This window comes from Phodopus roborovskii, unplaced genomic scaffold, assembly GCF_943737965.1.
Source record: "Phodopus roborovskii unplaced genomic scaffold, PHOROB, whole genome shotgun sequence".
Taxonomy (NCBI): Eukaryota; Metazoa; Chordata; class Mammalia; order Rodentia; family Cricetidae; genus Phodopus; species Phodopus roborovskii.
The window spans coordinates 11,073,523-11,093,394 of NW_026125444.1; the positions used below are offsets into that span (position 1 = coordinate 11,073,523).

Consider the following 19,872-nt stretch of genomic DNA (forward strand, 5'->3'; position numbering starts at 1 on the left):
CGGGGCTTTTCCAACTGCTTCTCAAACAATCTGGGCTTGTTTATGTCTTTACTTATTTAGAGAAACAGTGCCTAGTGAAGCCCAGGCTGGCCTTAACATTGACCTCTGGTCCTCCTGCCTCTACTTCCCAAGATAGGCGTGTATTACCACACCTTGTATACACCGTGCTGAGCCTTGAACTCAGGACTACACAGATGATAAACAAGCACTGTACTGATTAAGCTATGTCCTTAGTTGGTCTTCCTTTTAATCTTTTTGTTTGTTTCATAAATAACAATAAGAAAACCAAGACACTGTAAAAATAAGAATGAAAATAAAACTGAACACATACTTAGATTAAAATTAACAAATTGAAATAGTCATAAACCAATACAATTACATAGAGAATATAAACAATTCTGTGGCATACTGCCTAGGTCAGTGTTAACAGACTTCTGTATGGAATTATTTAGGGAATTTCTCCTTTAAGTGAGAGTAGAATACTGTGACTATTTAATTCAAATGAAGAGCAGTTGCATTAGAAGTTCACTTACTAGTCAGTAACTACTAATTGGGGGAGAAATAGAAGTACCTTTGTGATTAGGTGAGAATATAAAAGTATTACTGGTACTTCCAATTCATAATATATAATTTATTGAAGGAGTCATCTATAGAAATGCACTGAAATTGAACTTCCTACCATCATAGAAGCAACACAGATGCAAAGATTCATTTGTAATTAATATCTATGATCAGACAAATGGACTCAGACAAGTGTTTGGAAACATAAGCAACCAGGTTATAACAAGCTCTTTACTGGTTTTTCTTTCTATTTGTACTCTGAAAATTTTGAGTGAATGAGTAATAGTAATAACCAACTGGTAAAAATTAAATATGGTCTTCTCTTTGACTTATATCCAGAAGCTTCAGAACTAAGGCACAATCTCCTTCCTTATAAAATACCACTCCATTGAAAACACTGAAAAACATGGGCCTGAGTTCTCATTCAACAAGATGGTATGAAGATACCAACCCAATGCCATGACTCATAGTGAACCCTGGATGGGAAAGGGTCACCGTAACCTGACAACCATGTGATACAACTGGGACACTGTGACTTCAGGAAATGGCACACACCTAGCTCATTGCTTCGTTTCTCAAAAGACCTTTCCCAGTGCTGGGAATCAATGCCATTTTCCTACATGAAGCCTCTAAATAGCATACTGCTAATTAAGGAAATGGTTAGGATAAGCCTCCTTTGCTCTTTAACTTATTGAAAGCATTATCATGTTTAGAACTGCCTGAGTTGTTGATAAATGATTAACAATCCACAAGGAATAGACCTTCAAAAACACAAAATTGAGACGAGTCCAAACACCTGTTAATACTTGAATTCTGAGATTTGACAAAACCCAAGTTCAACCAAGTTTCTCAGCCCTTGTTGTATTTGGTGTCTCTGAGTGAGCATAGATTCCTTCAAATGTAAAATGAGAATGCTGTCATGGCAGCCATCATCTGTTGGTTTGTTAGAAGGTTAAATATAACAATTTGAGCAAAGCATTTGGCAGAATGCCTGGAAGAAAGGAGTAGCCTGTAAAGATGTCCTTTCTCCTTCCCTTTTAACATTGTTTAAAAATTCTCTGAGGGTCCCTTGGTTGATGATACTTTCTTCACTGGAAATGGAATTCAGATAGGAGGCAAGGCCAGTCCCTGAAAGCACCAATCACCAGTAGACAAATGAAAATATCACTTAGACTCAATGTGTTTTTAAAAGACAAATTGGACTTTGTTTTGCTTGAATTCTTCTGTTAACTTATTGTTGTGTCTTTCCAAGTGCAGGCTTCCACACTTCAGTACCAAAAAATGTTACCAGTAAGTTAATGTACATCCTTGTCAATGTAAGTTCCTAGCAAATTTCACACTTCTTTTCCTGCTTTCATTTCAAGAGTTAAAACAATGCTCTTTTAAGTTTAGTTAGCAGTTGATTAATGATAAAATTTCTATTCAAAATAGCCAAAAAATAAAATTCTGTTATTGTGTTAGGAAAATTTTTTCTCATTAACATTAATTGAATTTTTACAAATGAGTTGATTGGAAGGAAGCAAAAGAGAACACATTCGTAAGAACAGTGTGATACAGAACTCATTGCTTTGCAATCAATGCTCTTGAGCTAATGTATAGATGTAATATGCATTTATCATTGCATGTTTGGAAAATTAATGAGTATATTTCTCAGCAATAGTATATTTTCCAGTTAGTGGATCATGAACTCACATTATAGCTTTTAATTTATGTGTTTGTTTTCTGTCTCAATAAGGTTGTACTTATTTCCCCCAAAATTATGGGTGATAATTAGAGTGACATTCATTTGTACATCAGAGGGAGGAGCACACAGATGAGGTGTAGCCATGGCATAAGATTGACTTTAGTTTAATTTACTGTGTTCTCTGCAATCTGCAAGGGCTCATATCGAGACTAAAGCAGAAATGTTTAAAATATGACAAGCACCAATATGTGAATCAAGATGTTCCCATGAGACAATTCTGCCACATCTGGAAATGTATAAATCAGTGGGCTTAAAAAGAGGCTATTATGCACACTAGCTATACTAACAGACCTGCAAATATGCTAGAGGGGAGCCAAATTAGAGCCCTGTATGTGTAAGTCAATTCTGTTATCTGGTTTTTCAACCAGGGTCACACAGCTGGCTAGTCTTGTGTGTGGAAATCTAGTGTAGGAAGTTGCAGTAGAATGATCATGCCTGGCAGAGGACCACCCACAGCTGTGGAGCAAGAATAGTCCCTCTGCAGGCTTTGCAGGTATAGAGGGTCTTGGCTGAATACAAAATAGTCTATTACTGCATGAACTTCCTTCAGACATTCCCAGATAGGTGGCTAAGAATTCTGAGAGAAGCTGGAGTGTCCAGTGTATTGCAATTACTTATTCTATTTTATTATTCCAATAGTATTCATAAGAAAAAAGCATCAGGTGGGTTCCCTTCTACTAAGTGGAGGGACTTCACATCACAGGAAGAAAGCATCATCCTGGCTGTGCAGGTAACATAGGGAGACTTGGAGGCCCCTACTGTCCATTTCATCCTCACATGGCTCTATGATTCTCTCTTAGGAGAAAACAGAAGCATGAGGAGGTTATGTAAGTTGTTCAGGTCACACAGCTTGCAAATGCTAAATATGGCATCTCAAGCAGAGAGCCTGTCTCCAACACCTGTTCTCCCACCACCAAATCACACTTGTGCCTGGCACAGAGAAGGCACTCGCTAAGTGTTCACTGGTTCAGATGATATCACCAAAACACAGGAAATTCGTTGAGTTTAATATTCTAGGCTTAATATGCTGACTCTTTTCAAAAGCAAATTGAAAGATATTCATAACCACACCAAAGAAAGTACACTAAAATCTGAAATAGTCAAAGCATAGTGCGATGATTTAATTAGATTTTCTTATTAACCTGGAAAATAACTTCCCATTTTTAATGTGTCTATTCCAGGAGGAAATTAAATTTCTGGCAAGTTTTGTGGCTGACTCGAAACCCCACACTGCTGATTGCTTTGCCTAGGGTTGTCTAACCTGTAGCCTACAGGCCTCCTGTATCCTAGAATAACTATGACTACAGTACAACACATTTGTAGAGAACAACATCCCTGCTAGTTTTTAACACAGACATTTATCATTGTCTATTCGCAAGGGAAGGGATTCTAATCCATAATGCTCCTTACAGGTTGATAACTTCAAAGATCAGATCAGAAGGAGGCTGTGCTTTTTGTTCTTTCTTTCTTTTCTTCTTTCTTTCTTTCTTTTCTGCTCTTCCTTTTATCTAGTTGACAGCTGGAGAACGATTCTCATTGACTACTATGTTTCGTTATTCCAGTTAATAATGCTGAGAAGGAAATGAGACTAACCATTGAAAACAAAGACAGTAGACAAAATGCAATATATAAGGAAGCATAAACTATTATGACTTATTCAGCTTTGAGCAAGGCCATTAGCAACATAGAAGGGCAACCTAAAAGCTCAAGGAATGTGCCAGTCTGTGCTCCAGGCTCACTTACCTTGGCACGGATGATGAGAGGGAGTGGCAGTAAAAGGACAACACTTAGAATCACAAGGAGAAAGCGGCGATAGACCAGAGCACAATTGAGGAGTCTCATGGTCCTGAGCAGGTACCTTCAACCGTGTTCTCCTCACACTCTGGCAGATGTTAAATAACCAGCCCGGATTAATATTTTTCTACCTCTTCATCTCTACTTACTGCCTCAGACAGACCGATGTCAGTTAAAATTAAATCTCACTTTTATTGTTTTACTATCACAATTAAAACAGAGAGATAAGCCCAAGAGTGCTTGAGGACTCAAAGACCATTTGCTTATGTGGTTTGTAAAATGTAATAGTGGCTCCTTTTCTTCCTTCCTTATAGTGCACTGTGACTGGACTGTAGCCTGGAGGGATCAGAAGAAAGTAAGACCGAGAAGTTAACCGAGTTTGTCCACACTTAATCCCCTTTGACGATCTCTGGCTTCTCCTAGCTGGAGTGGCTACCATTGTGATCCCTTCAGTATTTCTACACAGAATGTCTCCAGAGCCCTTCCTAAGAAAGCATACTCAGTGTCTGAGTTAAAATACCAACTCCAACAGCAGGGACTTCAGTGTTGGGGTGTGGGAAATTGAAAGGGTTTTGCTTGTGAGTTTTCCTGGGGCTTCTCCGGTCCTGTACTGAGTAGGCATTCTGAAAAACTGGTAACAATTTTTCCTTTTCCTTTGAAAGCAATAATCTCTTAGGGATCTTACGGTCTCGGTTCTGTGTTATAGATATGAATACTTTGTTTTGGAATGGATTTTCATTTATTGATACAATTTAAGGTCAATTTTGTGATATGTATATTTCTCCTCTTGTTTAGGTACTGTGTTTATATAGCTCGTTTAAAAATGTATAACTTAGTACAGATTATAGTCAAAACTTATAGTTAAGTTATTTAAGATTTCTAGATATACAGAGTTGTATTTGACATAAATAGGCATTCTTCAAACCTTTCAAAGGCCTACAGAATATGGCATATAAAATGGTTTAGGGTTTTTCTTGACGTTGAGGCACAACTGCTCCAGGCAATACCACCTGCATCAGAAAGGAAGATGGACATAGAAGAAATACGTTATGGGATATACTTCCAATATGGCAACACTAGCCATTTGGACAAGATACTGCTCCTGTCTAGAATGTTTGACTTTCTGCTATACAAACTGGACATGAAGAACCCACAGAAAATTGACTGCTGATACAAGATGGACATTGCTACAGGATTCCTGCTTCATGGAAGAGTCTGACAGACAGCCTGCAGGACACAGAGAAAAGTGATTGACAATCTGCCAATACAGGTGGACAGTTTATTTTCCTGCTTTGACACACTATGGCCTATAGGCTGAAGATGGAACATTACAGAAGAAATTCAGGTGACTGATCAGGTAGCAAGATGTCTCTGTCATTTCTAGAGTTTATATATTATCCTTCTGTGGTCTTTGAAAGAGTTGAAGACAGATAATTTTGGTTATAGATTTCCTTAGTTAAGATTAAAGATAAGTTACATATAAGACTTTAGACTCACTAAGATAGGATACATGATAAATATTTAAATCTTGCTAATGTTAATGGACTAAACATTGTTAACTGTGATTCTTATTTGATAACTGTTGTGTGATATATTTTCTATGCTAATGTTAAAACCCTTCTTTATATTTTAGACAGAAAAGAGGAGATGATGGGAGATGTCATTCTGTAAATAAGTTTCTCTTACTGGTTAGTGAATAAAGCACTGTTGGCCAATAGGAAAGCAAGATAGACGGGAGTAGGAGACTAGGAGGAGAGAGGAAGTAGTATGGAGGAGATCCAAGATGGAGGACAGGGAGAAGAATGCCAGCCCCCCTCTCCGGTAAGATAAGACCACGTGGAAGTACTTATAGAAATGTGTTAATATTTAAGACAGAGCTAGCCAATAAGAAACTAGAAACTGGCCAACAGAATTATATCTCTGTCTGTTATTTGGGGCTGGTGCAGTAGTGGGCCCAGGCTGACAGGGAAAAACCTTACTCATAACATAGTTCTGTAAGAAAAGAAACAAAAATAAACCTTATATAAACCCTCACCTTTAAGACTTTTATGGGTTTGAATTGATTATTGATAATATTGCCCTGATACTAACTATGCAATTGTCAAGAGAGCTGTACAAAGATAATTCGATGAGGCTATTCAAGGAGTGTGTGTGTGTGTGTGTGTGTGTGTGTGTGCAATGATGAAAACTGTCACAGTGTGTAATAGAGAGGATGGCTAGGGACTATCTAGAGTGTTTAAAATTGTAAATTTATTATCCATTAAAGCTCAGCTAAGTAACTGTGACTCAGCCCTGGATTTTGACAAAGAATTTCCCTAGAGCTCCTATAATTTATAGTGAATTTCTCTTGACACAGATTTCACTCTCCCATAACATATGGCTATCATTTAGACCAGACTTATTATTATTCCACTGTAGTGTTGACTCTGCTTTATTTTTCTGTCAAGGAAAAAAATTCTTTTCAATAACAGTCCTTGTATTAATAATGTAAATAAGAATTTCTTCTCCTCTAAAACAATACATTTCCAGGCAAATTACACACAGTGGTTCAGGAAAACTAGAGAAGTAAATAGGAAAAAAAAGAGTTTCTGAATAAGAATAGTACATTATATATAAAATTCACAGATGAAAGGCAGGCCACCTGAATAATGATGGTAATATAATTGTGACTATCCACAAAGTAGCAATAATAAAGAACATTAAGAATAGATTAAAGAAGTTGAGTTTATCAGAGTTATACCTATTTTACCCCACTAAGGCCCTGACAGTTCATCACATACTTTTACTTTTTCAGATTTTTTTTTTAAAGGAAAACTTTTGTTCTGGTTTTCTTAGGCCAGCTGGTGCGACCATTTGAACTTCACTTTCTCATTTTAGAGGATATTACTTTGTGAAATGCTATCAAAGAAAATGAAAAGCCATTTGTGTGTCATTTAACCAAAATGAGCCCCTATGCAGTGTTGGAAGAAGTGACTCTTCAGTGACAGAGAGGCTAAGGAGAACACTTGTGTGTGCCCCTGCTTTTTTCTGGGGACAGTTTCTCCCTGTAGGGATGGTCTCTGGACTCGCATTCTGTGGGCTGAAGCTACAGCTACAACAGTCTTCTGCAGGTGTCCACACAAGAACCTGCAGCCCATAGTTGCAAACTGTCCACTCTTCTGCTTCACCTCTGCCACACAGCCAGTCCTCAGCTGTGTTCTCTTGCTGTCATGGATAGAAAAGATCTGACAAAGTACTTCTCAGTAAGCGCAAAGAGTAGTAGGCAATGAGTGTCACTTGGGAGTCTCCAGGGAATGAAATGTCAAGACATCTGGAGCTTCTAGAGAATGTTTCTTAAGAGGCTGCAAATTGTGGCCAGGTGTTAGTTTCAAGTCAAAGGCAAGCCAGTTTCCTGTGGCAAAGTTTGCCTCATTTTTATGAAGAGAAACCTAAACTTCTGTGACATACTATACAGTTTTGTTATTTTAGCGTACAATAGTTATGTTGTATATAAATTAAGTTATATCATCAGGTGAACATTAGTTCATTTAAAATACAATTCTGTTCAAATATAAAAATTCTTAATACTGTTGCCTTGTACAACATCTTCTATTATGTACCAGGGATTTTGCAATTTCAACCCCATTTAATTGTCAAAACCTATTATAATCCAGGCAGGAGGTGTGGGCCTATAAATATAGCTACTTGAGAGACTGAGGCAGAAAGATTGAATGTTCAAGGACATTCTGAGCTATGAAGTGAGCTTAAGACAAATTAGAGCGACTCTGTTTCAGTATTTAAAAGCAAAAGGGGGGATGGGTTGGGATAATAACTCAGTGGTGGAGCCATTACCTAGTAAGCAATAGGTTCAATCTCTCTCTAACAACAGGAACATAACCCAAATACAAGTCATGAACATCTGTGTTGTTATTTGCTGTTATCAGAATCAAAGAGGCCAGGAATTAGGCTCAGAAATAACTTGAGCTCAACTCTTCTGATTCCCAGGGAAGTGCTTTCTTTTTATTTTTTAAAAGTAGTCCATATATCTACAATATTGACTATTCAACTCATTAACAAATACAGACTTTGGGTGTGAATTGGTAAGCTTAAGGATCATACTTCTATCATTTACTCTTGGGTATTATGGATAACATATATGATATGAAAGATTGAGCACAGATGGAAAAATCCCCCTCCCCCATCAATTTTAAGGCAGGTCAATTGCCCATCACACTTGAGTTGTGCAGACAATGAGCAGGAACAGAGTAGAAGTGAATTTTCCCACATACCTGTTTTCTGGGTCTTTTTTTTTTTAATCACATATTCATTGTCAATTTGTACTTTTGTTCAATCCTTTCCTGCTAAGAATATACTTTCCTTCTCTCCTCCATTTCTACCCGTCTTGAAATTTGATCTTACTAATTCACATCCAATCCATGTCTGTATAATGATAACTCCAATCTGTGGCCAAGTCCCTGAGCCAATACTTTACAAGTCTATCCTTGGAGTGCTTGACATAAATGCAAATGAATATATCATTGGACCAAAATGAGTCTTGATACCACACTTTATCTTAGCCAAAAGGCCAAGAAGTGATACAAAATTGTTCTTGAGACTATGTTTGGTTAGCTTTATGTGCAATTTTATGCACCCAAACTTTGAGGATCATTGATTTAATATCTGTATAATACTCTTTGGTACCCCTTAAGTAAAATAAATCACACTATTCACTATTTTACTACTGCATATAAATCTTAGATCTCCAGTAAGACTGTTGATTCTTTGAGTGGTGGGGCATTCATTTACCTCTCATGTCTTCAGCAAAGCTCTGGGTATAAGTACATACTCAATAGGTAATCATCTCTGTGCTTTCCTGTGCTTCTAATCAAATGAAGACAAATGAATACATTGCTTATATAGTATACTGCTGATCAGTATGGTGCTCAGGTTTCAAAAGACACATGGCATTTCAAAGGCTTCTATGACCAAAACAAAAAGTGTCTACTAATATGCAATGACCAAAACAAAAAGTGTCTACTAATATGCATTTGCTAAAGAGGGTAAAACATACCAAAAGTTAAAATGCTTTTACTCTTACTGAATCAGTATCTGCTTTAATCACACTGCTATTTTTATTCTTTGAGCTTTTAGAATGTAATATTCATATCACATTTAGTCAATCAATTTCAACTAAGGCTTTTGGTCAGGGAATGAAAACCGGATTTTTCCTGGTGTTCATTTTTTCCTAAACCTCCACCAGCCTAAAAACTGAATGTAATTCCTGATGGATTCTTATTTATTTACTTTAAAATTTTACTTACATTTTGTGTATATGGCTGTGCAAACATTTCCACATGTGTATATGGCACATGTATAAAGATCAGGGACCAATGTAGGAACCAGTTCTCTCCTTTGGCCATGTGGGTACTGAAGTCTGAACTTAAGTCACTGTGTTTGGTACCAGGTGCCTTTAACCTGCTGAGCCATCTCACCAGCTGAGACTCCTATTTGTATATTCCAAACATCATCATAAATTTCAAAGCTTTTAGACATTGCATGGGGAAATGAAGTGTTGCATGTGAGTTAATCCGCCAAACATTTTACACACTATTTAAGACATTTTCTTCTTACTACCATCTAGTAGTCCTGTCATTTACCTTACCATATTTTATTGTTTTCAATTATTTCAGGTTCACTCATTAAAGCCTTATGATGAACAAAACCCTCTTGATGGGACCAAAACATAGGCAGTGATGTTACATGACTAATAATTATTTGTTCCAAATATTGGGAAGGCTGGCACAGGAGAATTATGACTTCCAGGCTAGCCTAGGCAACATGGGTAACAGAGTGAGTGAGACCTTGCTTAATAACAAAATAAAAAAGTATTTTGGCAAATTTCTAGGTCCATATCCAAACTCCTAAAATGAAGGATAAAATATTTGTCTGATATCTACCATATAGACTGTAGATGCAAACACAAGTTTCCCAAATGCTTATGTTGGCATCATTCATTAACCATAACCTCAATAATCATGAAGTAAATAACTGACCAAATAGATAAAGATTGAACTGTGTCCTGAGAGGCAGGTACCTAGGCTTCTGTGAACCGAGAAGAGAAGCAAATTCCAAAGGAGGAGGGGCTACTCAAGTGAACACAATGACTAGGCAACTGTCTCAGCACCAGGGCCAACACAGGACTGGCCACACCCTCTGCCAGCTTGAGAAAATGCTTCTTCTGAACTCTTACTTCATTTTTAGTGTGGGACCACTGGAAGATAGAAGTGAGAAACTCAAAGATGACAAAATGGAGGTGCAGGCAAGGATGGGAGGGAAGAAGAGAAAGAAAATTCTGGAGCACTTACTCATTCACAAGGGTAATAAGCAGTGAATGTTAGTTCATAAGCCCAGAGACTTGAATATTAAATAAAGTTATATAAATATATTCTTTATGAAGTGTCCTGTTTTCTCTCTAGAGTTGCTGGCATTATGTTTTGTAAACAAATGCAATTATTACTTACATTAAGCCCAAAGTGCTGCTAGCTTATAATGCCAAAGGTAAAGCTATATTTTGAAGGATCAATGTCAATGATAGAACTAAAGTCATACAATACAGAAGATGTTATTTATTTGATAATCTGAATGTTTTACAATGGGTCATTTTTTTTCTAATGCAAGATTATATTCTATAAGGTAAAATGACTTCCAATATGATATTTATTAAGTCCTTTTATAAAACAGCTGAGAAAATAGTTACTGTGTATGGTTTTGTGTCTTAACTTCTGTTTTTATGGATATTTTATATAAAACTGTTTGTTTTATATTATTAGTTATTGTTTCTTCAATTAACTTTTTTCTTTTATCAAAAATTAGTTACAATAAAATTATATTGCTTCTTCCTTCCCCCTTTCTTCCAACCCATCATATGCCCCCCCTTCATTTCCTTTCAAACTGACCACCTTTTTTGATTCTTAATGTGATATACACACTTAAATACATAAATACAACCCATTGAGTCCATTCAGTATTGCCTGTGTGAATATAATTTAGTGCTGACCACTGTGTATTAGGGTAATCAAAGGAAACTCATCTCTAGGAAGGGCTAATTCTCACTCCCTCAGTAGTCATTAGTTACCTACATCTTTTTGTATAGGAAGTGGGACTTGGTGAGATTTCCTCCTTTCACATTAGCTTGTCCATCAGTGGTATCATTGTTTGATGTTGTCTAGGCAACTGTAATGGTTGCAGTATCAGGGTGTCCCTTCCTTGTCATTTCTAGTAGGCACAATCTAACAGCCTGGTCCTCTGGCTCTTAGAATACATTGACCCCTGCTTCTATGATGTTCTCCATTCCTTCGGCACAGGGCTTGTGTTGTAGCTGTATCTATTAGAGCTGGCTCAACATCATCTATTTATTTCTGCATTATGACCTGTTTCAGTTTTCTGTAATGCTCTTTGTTTGTTTTGTAGATACTTTTCTTTGATGAAGGGTAAGAGCTACAAATGTCTGTAAATACAAGAAGTTTTATGATGTATTTAGGAAATATGCTGATCTAGTAAAGTGATGGTAAATGGTTCCCTTGAACAATCCATGACCCCTCAGCCCCAGGTAGATGGTCTGACTTTTTTTTTTTTTTTTTTTTTTTTTGCATAGTCTGATTTGCTGTTTGTGAGGAAGAATAGAGCACAAGTTCTTTGTGGACATTTTTCAGTGGGCATTTTTCATAGCGTAGCCATTTATAAATATCTGATATAGGAATGAAGAGATAAATTAATGGAAAAAACATCATCCAGACTTTTCAGAATAATTAGAAGAATAAAGAGGGAAAGTGAGTAAAATTACCCTAAGAAGTACAAGGATAGCAGTCTTGACCCATGCATGCTGGTGTCTTACTTTCTTTCCAAGATACCTTGTGCAATATTCACATTTCAACAGTCTGAGTGCTCAGTATCTCAGTTCCAATGGGAGTTGCCTGATTATTCAAAGGCAAACCCAGGACTCCCAAGTGCAGCATTTGTTACATTTGCATGAGGATTGAGAAGTAGACCATGTGATATTCTAGAACACTGATACAAGTATAGTACTCTCAGCAAGGAAAACTGAAGACTCTTAGGAATTGATTATTTGGGTTCACCACATAGCTTGAGCATATCCAAGCTACCACACCTCCTGTGAGTTCAGAAGACTTCTGTCATGTTGATATATTGAGTCAGTCAGAACCAACTCTTGAGGAAAGCTACAGAAACTAGTTTAAGAAAGTGAGTGAGGCCAACACTTTCTGCTACAAAATCATTATTGCTCTCAGTAAAGTGTATTTATTTAATCTCTCTTAGGAGGAAGAAAAAAATCCCCTATTTGACTATCAAAATATTGTCCCTTTGAAACATTTCCTGTCCCTGACGATAATGAAAACAAAATGTTAAGGTTCCTAATGGTGATTTTATTTTAAGTATAGTAAATGGCCTTGACACAGTCCAGCTTGCAGTCAAGCTGACCCATCTATTTCAAAAATTATTTTTTACCTAAGTGTAGAATATTTGACAATATGCTATTAGCATGAAGATGGAAGCTGGCCAGACTGCCCTTCTGCAGTAATTTTCTGTTGGCATAGTTACAGCATTCTCTGTTCTTCACCACTTGGACTATTTTACTATTTGGTTTGGTGGCAAATTCTTCTTTTATCATAAACATACAGAGATAAAATTTCAGAACATTTTCTTCTTAACTTATATCATTGTATGGTTAAACTATCTTACCTGAAAAGCCCCGAGGATCCATCTGAGTATATACTTTGACCTGAATGCACAAACAATGTGAGCTCTGGGACATTTGAAAGGGAACTGTGCATATGTGGCTTGTGATTAGTGTGTTCACCCAAAATTCCAATGCATGAAATTTAGTTTCCAGTTTAACAATATTGAGAGGTGTTGACAAGATGCTTAACAGGTAGAAATCAGCAAGAGTTCATTATGAGAACTACACTCATAAATGTACTAAAGTTACTTCTCAGGTGATTAGGCTAGTATTCCCAGGACAGAATAGGATCATGGCTGCATTACTGACGTTGAAACTGATTTTATATCAAACACATCAGCATCTCCTTTGTCTCTGTGACTACTTCTTTCCTACACATGCCAACTTATCTTCCATCACATGGGCATCATCACAAGCCAATCAAATCAATGTATGTTCTTGAACTTCTACATCTGCTAGGAAACATCCTAAAGAAGTTTCCTCAAAGATTCACCAGCCTCAGATACGTGGTTAAAGCAACAGAACACAGACCACCTTAGTGGCTAATAAATTAGGGCTAAATAAAGTCTCTAGTAATCACCTTCTCTTATCCACAGATGCTATCTCTTCCAAAGTCAAAGACTGTGTAGTCATGGCAAGGTATCCTCTGATTTAGTAGATATAAGATATTTATACCTTGTTACTTTCATAATTCCTCTACAGAAATTCATTATAAACTCTCAAGAAAATGTCTCATCCTAATATGGTTTCCTGGACATTTTTAGTCACAGTACTTTTGGTTTGGAAAATTGTTCTAAGTCTAAGGAAATAGCATGTCAAAACCCAGCGTTCTGCTAGATTCCTCTAATGACAAGTGGGTCATTTCTCCTTACAGATTAAACCTATTCTTTCCTTGTGTTCATCTTATTTTTTTCATTAACAATGAGTCAAAATTTGTCTTCCTGTAGGTTTAACTACTGTCTTAATTATTCTTGGGATTTTCTCTGTAAGGAAGAATCAAGGGAGAATAGGGGAAGTTAGGTGGTGTGATAAAAAATTAACCTGAAGGCAGGGGTATGAAAAATACATATCAAAAACTACTATGCCATAATACAATTAGAAGTATAATTGGAGGGAGTAGTAGAAACCATGCCACATGAGATTAAGTGAGAAGACTGAGAAGATAGTAGAGATTGAAGGTCTAATCAAGGATAATGGTGCATGGAAGATTGTGGTAGTGAGAAGGTTAAGAAAAACTAAGGATATATGAAAACTTTTATGAAATCCACTAGATATAATGTGAATTTCAAAATATAATTTTAAATGCATCTAAATTAAGCTAGTCTGAATGTGTGGACAATGCTGATTCCAGAAGACATGAGTTATTAAATAAAACTTGCAATGTCAGGCATGGGAATAGTTCCCAACAAGTTATTGGTCAGGGAGACAACAGAGACCTCCAAAACAAAGCATACAATTGCCATTACCCTTGGCTGCTTGCCATTATTATATGGTGAGACTCTATTGTTGAAAGAACACACATTTTGAGTGTAGGACACAAAGAAATCAAAGTATGAAGTATACATTTGCCCTGTTAAGAATTCTCCAAACAAAGGCTTAGCCTAAAATATTCAAAAATTAGAAATGTTCATATATTCAATAAAGATATTATAATCCATATACATGATGCCATTTGTGTAAGTAACATGTTCCCCAGATAGTCTTTTCATTTCTTATGTTAAAAAAATAATATGTGAAAGTTCTGAAAGAAGCACTCAAGGAGCTCCCCACCACTGAAGAGACCACTGCTGAGAGAACAGATTTGAAAGATAAGCCCTTGTTTAAAGAGGCCATAGCCAAAGGAGAGGCCACTGTTGAAAGAGAGGCCACTGCTGAAGACAGAGTTTCTGTTCTGCCTGGTCCTGCAGCCATTCATTCCCAAATAAACTCACAGAGGCTTCCACGCATTATAAATGGTTTGGCCAATGGCTCAGGCTTCTTATTGAGTAGCTCTCTCTTAATTTTTAACCCATTTCTATTAAACTACCTATTGCCACGAGATTGTGGCTTACCTGTAATGCTCTGGCATGTTGGTATCTCTCTCTTTCCAGCCTTCTGTTAGTCTAGTAGCCCTACCTATCCTTCTTACCTGGCTACCTCCTGCCTTTCCATTGGCTGAAACAACTTTATTTATCAACCAATAAAAGAAACATATATTCACAGCATGCAGAAGCACATCCCCCACGGTGTTTCCCTGACAGCTTCTCTCTGCTTTCTCCTTCCCAGAATCCTCCTTGTCTGGTAGCCCTGCCTATATTTCTTGCCTGGCTACTGGCCAAGCAGCATTTACTCATCAACCAATAAGAGAAACATATATCCACAGCATACAGAAGGACATTCCCCATCACACTGATGAAATAAAGGCCACGGTTGAAAGAGAGGCCACCACTGAAACCCAGCTTTTGCAGTGAACTCACTTCTGGTACGCCTGTAATAACAGGGTTTCATCAGATTATGAAAGATCCAAGAGAAGACAATTCAAATTACTGATGGCTAATATTTTCTTCACCAGTCAATTGCTCAAGGCTGGTCCTGAACATGTTTACCTAATTAGCTTCCCTTTCTTTGCTTAAGCTGACCAGCCCAAAACTAGGGGAAAGAAACCCACCAAAACCATTTAACATCCCATCTCCCTTTTTTTTCTCTTTTCTGTGCTCCTCTTTTAATAAAGTTGCTACCTACTGCTGTTTGCTATGTCTGAGAGTCTTCCTGCCTTTTAATTCTTTAATTAGCAAAGAGAACCCAAGCCAATCAAGAACCTAGATGGTAACAGAAGCATTAGTATAATAGAATGGTATCTATCTATCTATCTCTCTATCTAGTACTGGAAATTTAATCTGAGGCCTTCACACATGCCATTAAACATTCATCTCTAGCTACATCCCTGGCCAAGTTGCATGTTTTTTCAGAGGCCTACTAGATTAAAATCACAAATACAGTAACAGTGGTAACATCTCCTCCAATGAAGTGTAACAACCTATTCTATGTTAGAAAATTAAGCCATTGTATTTCATTGCTATTTCCCTGGACAGTGGCATCTAGTCTTCTTGGTGAAAGTGTCATTTGTAAGTAATTTAGAGAAATGTTAATGATTTTCTGTGAAGAAGATCAAGGTATGAATTCAGAATACAGTGTCAGTATCCCACCCTCAGCCCACATTACAAGTTCAAGGGTTCTAACCTCTCTGTGCCCTAGTTTCCATTCTTTACAAGGAAGTAAGTATAGACTTCCCTCACAATTTTTTAAAGTGGATAAACAGACATTGTATCCATCTAGGAGTTGAGACTGTCCATCTTATTATCATTAAATCAGTATGCCATAATATTTTAGACAAAGTTGCAAATTGTGGCAAGGGACCTTCTCAACTGGACATTTGCTCTGGTCTTGGTCCCTTGACTGCTTACCTTGGGATGATATTTGCTTTTGACATATACAAGTAGCATAATAGACAGTTTTTGGCTTCTGTCTATGGTGAAAGGATTGTACAAGCCTAATGAGAGAAAATTTAATTACAAAAACTCTTGATTATCAATCTCATTCGATTATGTCCCATGACACTAGTAAAGACTGAGGAAAATAACCATCATTTAAAATAACTACTTAAATTTTTTCAAAACAGGTAAGTGTGTCCACTAAGTCCAGGACTCTTGTGGTTTGCTGAAAAACTCATATCTATCATCTAACCATTCTGTGAATAACACTGTAAGTACAATTAAACACCATGCATCTACAAATACTTTCTAGCTCTCTTTTGCTAACTTTATGTGCCAGTGTGTCTCCTAGGCACAGTCCTGTGCCATCTCCCTAATCATCCCATGTGGAAATGGCTAGATCAAGCAACTGGGCTGAGATTAGAGGAACCTGTTACATTCCCACATGAAGAAGCATAGTAAATGCATGCAATACCAAGATTCTTACCATCAAAGGCATTTCAAAAAAAATCAACAGGTTTGCAAACTTAAATTCTCCCTAAGGAAAAAAATACTTGATCTCTTTTTACAGATCTTTCTGCAAATTCTAGTTAAGTATTTGAAATGTTGTTTTGTTTAAATTGATTCATTTCCACTTAGAGTCTCTTCATATCTCAGGCATGTGTCATTGGTCTGCTGTTCCCTCTCCATGCACACATTCACACAAAAATTTTTAATTTTGTTTATTTTTTTCCCCTGAGCTAAGAACAAAACCCAGTATTTATGCTTTGTACAAGAAAGCCAGAGACATGGGCTTCCTAGAACCTGGCACATATCATTTAGAAGAGAATAATTTCCTTCAACAGCTGGGCTATCTATAAGCTCTGCTGCTTAAAATTCACTCAAACAGTATACTTGGTCTGAATCACCTCAGGTACTTCTTTCTATGGCAACCATACTGCATGGCTGCATTAGCACAGCTAGTGTGTTATCATCATAGTTAGTACAGCAAGTTTTTGTTTTTTGGTTTTTTTTTTTGTTTTGTTTTGTTTTGTTTTGTTTTAATTTGAAGAAAATTTCCAACTGTTTACCAAGAAGACGTATTTGTTATGTATTCCCTTTTCTGCCTACATACCAGAAGAGGGCGCCAAATCTCATTATAGATGGTTGTGAGTCACCATGTGGTTACTGGGAACTGGACTTAGGACCTCTGAAAGAACAGCCAGTGTTCTTAAACTCCGAGCCATCTCTCCATCCCCTGGCTGTTACTATTAGTTTGAAAATCCCTTCACTTCTAATGTTTTCAGACTCTTGGATATAGCATCCTCCTATGATTCAGATCAGTGTTAACAAAAGAGGCTTGATCCTCAGATTGTCCATATGTGAGATACTGTGGACATTTAGGAGGTGGGACCTGTTGAAAGGGAATTAATATGGGGGTGTGGCATTAAGGGGCTTGTTGGATTCTGAATTCTCACTCTCCTGCTTCATAGAGAAAAGTTAAGTGCCTCATATCTTCCACACACTCCCCTCCACGGAGGCGCATGACCCACCCAATCATGAGCAGGAATGTCCAAAACTGAGCCAAGTAAACTTGCGGTCAGTTTTAACAATACAAAGCTAACCCATACTTATTTTCTTTGTTCACTGTATGGCTTTTTTTATGTTGGCATCATCTAGATAGTTAACTATTCTGTAGGCATCATTGTGTCCCCTTCAAAAATCAAATATTTATGTGACAAAATACATCTCATTCAACTCTCCATTGTGTACGTTCATAATTTATTTTAAAAGAACCTCTTCAGTAGATACAGCATTGTTGTTCCTGTGAAATGTGTAATTATCAAAAACTCCAGAAATTACTTCTAATCTTTGATGTTTCCTCTAAAAGTGAAAAATAAAGTGTTAAAATATCTCTATGTATGTTTCTCTTATGGGTTGATGAATAAAACACTGATTGGCCAGTAGCCAGGCGGAAAGCATAGTCAGGGCTACCAGACAAGGAGCCACGAGGAAGACACCATGTAGCTACCAGGAAGATAGGATGCTGGGTATTCTCTGGTAAGAAAATATTGATTAATAGTTATGGGTTAACAATTAAGAGGGAGCTAGCCAGTAAGGAGCCCATTGGTCAAACAGTATACAAATAATATAAGTGTCTGTGTGTTTATTTGGGGCTAAACTGCTGTGGAACCAGGTGGGACAGAACCTCATTTTACATTTCACCCATTGCCACCTGTGGCAAGTGAGAGAGCTGGCCCCAGGATCACAAAAGTAAGACAACTAGCCTTGACCCTCAAGAGAGTGGGCTTACTAGAGCTTACCCCATGGTGAGGGACACAGGTTAGCCAGCCCTGAGGACGTAAGAGCAACAGAGCTGACCTCCTTTGCTTTGTCTACCATGCAGTGGCATAGGTAAAAGAAAGATGCTCGGTTCCCCTCCACCCCTTGGAAGAGAGCTGCATCCCGGGTAACAAGAGTGAAAGAACTAGCCCTGCTCCATACCGGCTGAGGCATACTGGAGAGCAGGTTCTGCACCCTGCCTGGACAACACTCTAGAGTAGAGCCATTGTCAGGTATGCAGATAAGTCAGCCTTGAGTGCAAGAGAGCAGGACAGCTGATCCTGTCCTCCCTCTTCAATGTCCTGCAAAGCAATCAGGAGAGAGGGCCCTGTTCATCACCTGAGCAAAACGGTAGAGCTGGACTGGTGGGGTGAGTGTTGGTGACCTGGATCTAAGGCCCTGCTCCTTGTGACAGGCTGCATTGGGTGAACTAGCCTGGGCAGTGTTGGAGAGCTCGCCTGGGAGGTGATAATGAGGGAAAGCTGGAGGGCTGACCAACTCAGCTACCATGCAGGTCTAGAACCAGGTTATGAGTTGGCCTGCCCCAACATCACCTCATCTATGAACTGTTGGTACAGGTGAAGAGGATAAACATACAGATTCAAAACAGCAGGATCGCCATGACACAGGGCCACAGTAGATATCCAAGAAGACCTCCAGTTAAAGCCCATTTTCTGTAGCTTAGCAGAAACCAAGGGCTTAAAGACAGACCAATGACGTATGGCAATGAACACGAACATGTAAAGATGAGTAGACTAAAGGACAAACTTGTGACTCAATGAGCCACACTATAGTCTCCACAACAGGATTCTCTCTCTCTCTTCCTCTCTCTCTCTCTCTCTCTCTCTCTCTCTCTCTCTCTCTCTCTCTTTCTCTGTGTGTGTGTGTGTGTGTGTGTTTTGTTTGTAATTCTTCTAAAGTTGGTTTTGTTTTAGGAGGGAGATTGCAAGGGTAGAAGACAGATGAGAGGGGATGGGGAAATAAATGGGATTGGAATACATAATATGAAATTCACAAGGAATCAATAAGAGTAGAAGAAGGAGGAGAAGAAGAGGAGGAAGAAAGTTTTCCAAAGCCAATACCAACAAATACCAAGAAATTTACCACCTAAAAATGGAGTTAGCACAACTTTCTAATAGGACCCCAGGAAATCCAGTCTATGTGAGATAAGGGAAACTTTACAGTGAGCTTTATATGTAATTTCTCACCTCAGAACTAGTGACTTGCTGTAATTATGTATCCTAAAG

The 19,872-nt window shown here is 37.8% G+C and overlaps 1 protein-coding gene across 1 annotated transcript in view; it reads right to left on the reverse strand.

Annotated features, from left to right (window-relative positions):
* Positions 1 to 4,165, reverse strand: part of Slc13a1 (solute carrier family 13 member 1) — a 77,733-nt gene extending 73,568 nt beyond the window's left edge. The window contains exon 1 of the mRNA XM_051175761.1: positions 4,049 to 4,165. Within this exon, the coding sequence (XP_051031718.1) occupies positions 4,049 to 4,147 (99 nt within the window). The 5' untranslated portion in view covers positions 4,148 to 4,165. The remainder of the gene's footprint in view (positions 1 to 4,048) is intronic.
* Between the last annotated feature and the right edge of the window lie 15,707 nt (positions 4,166 to 19,872).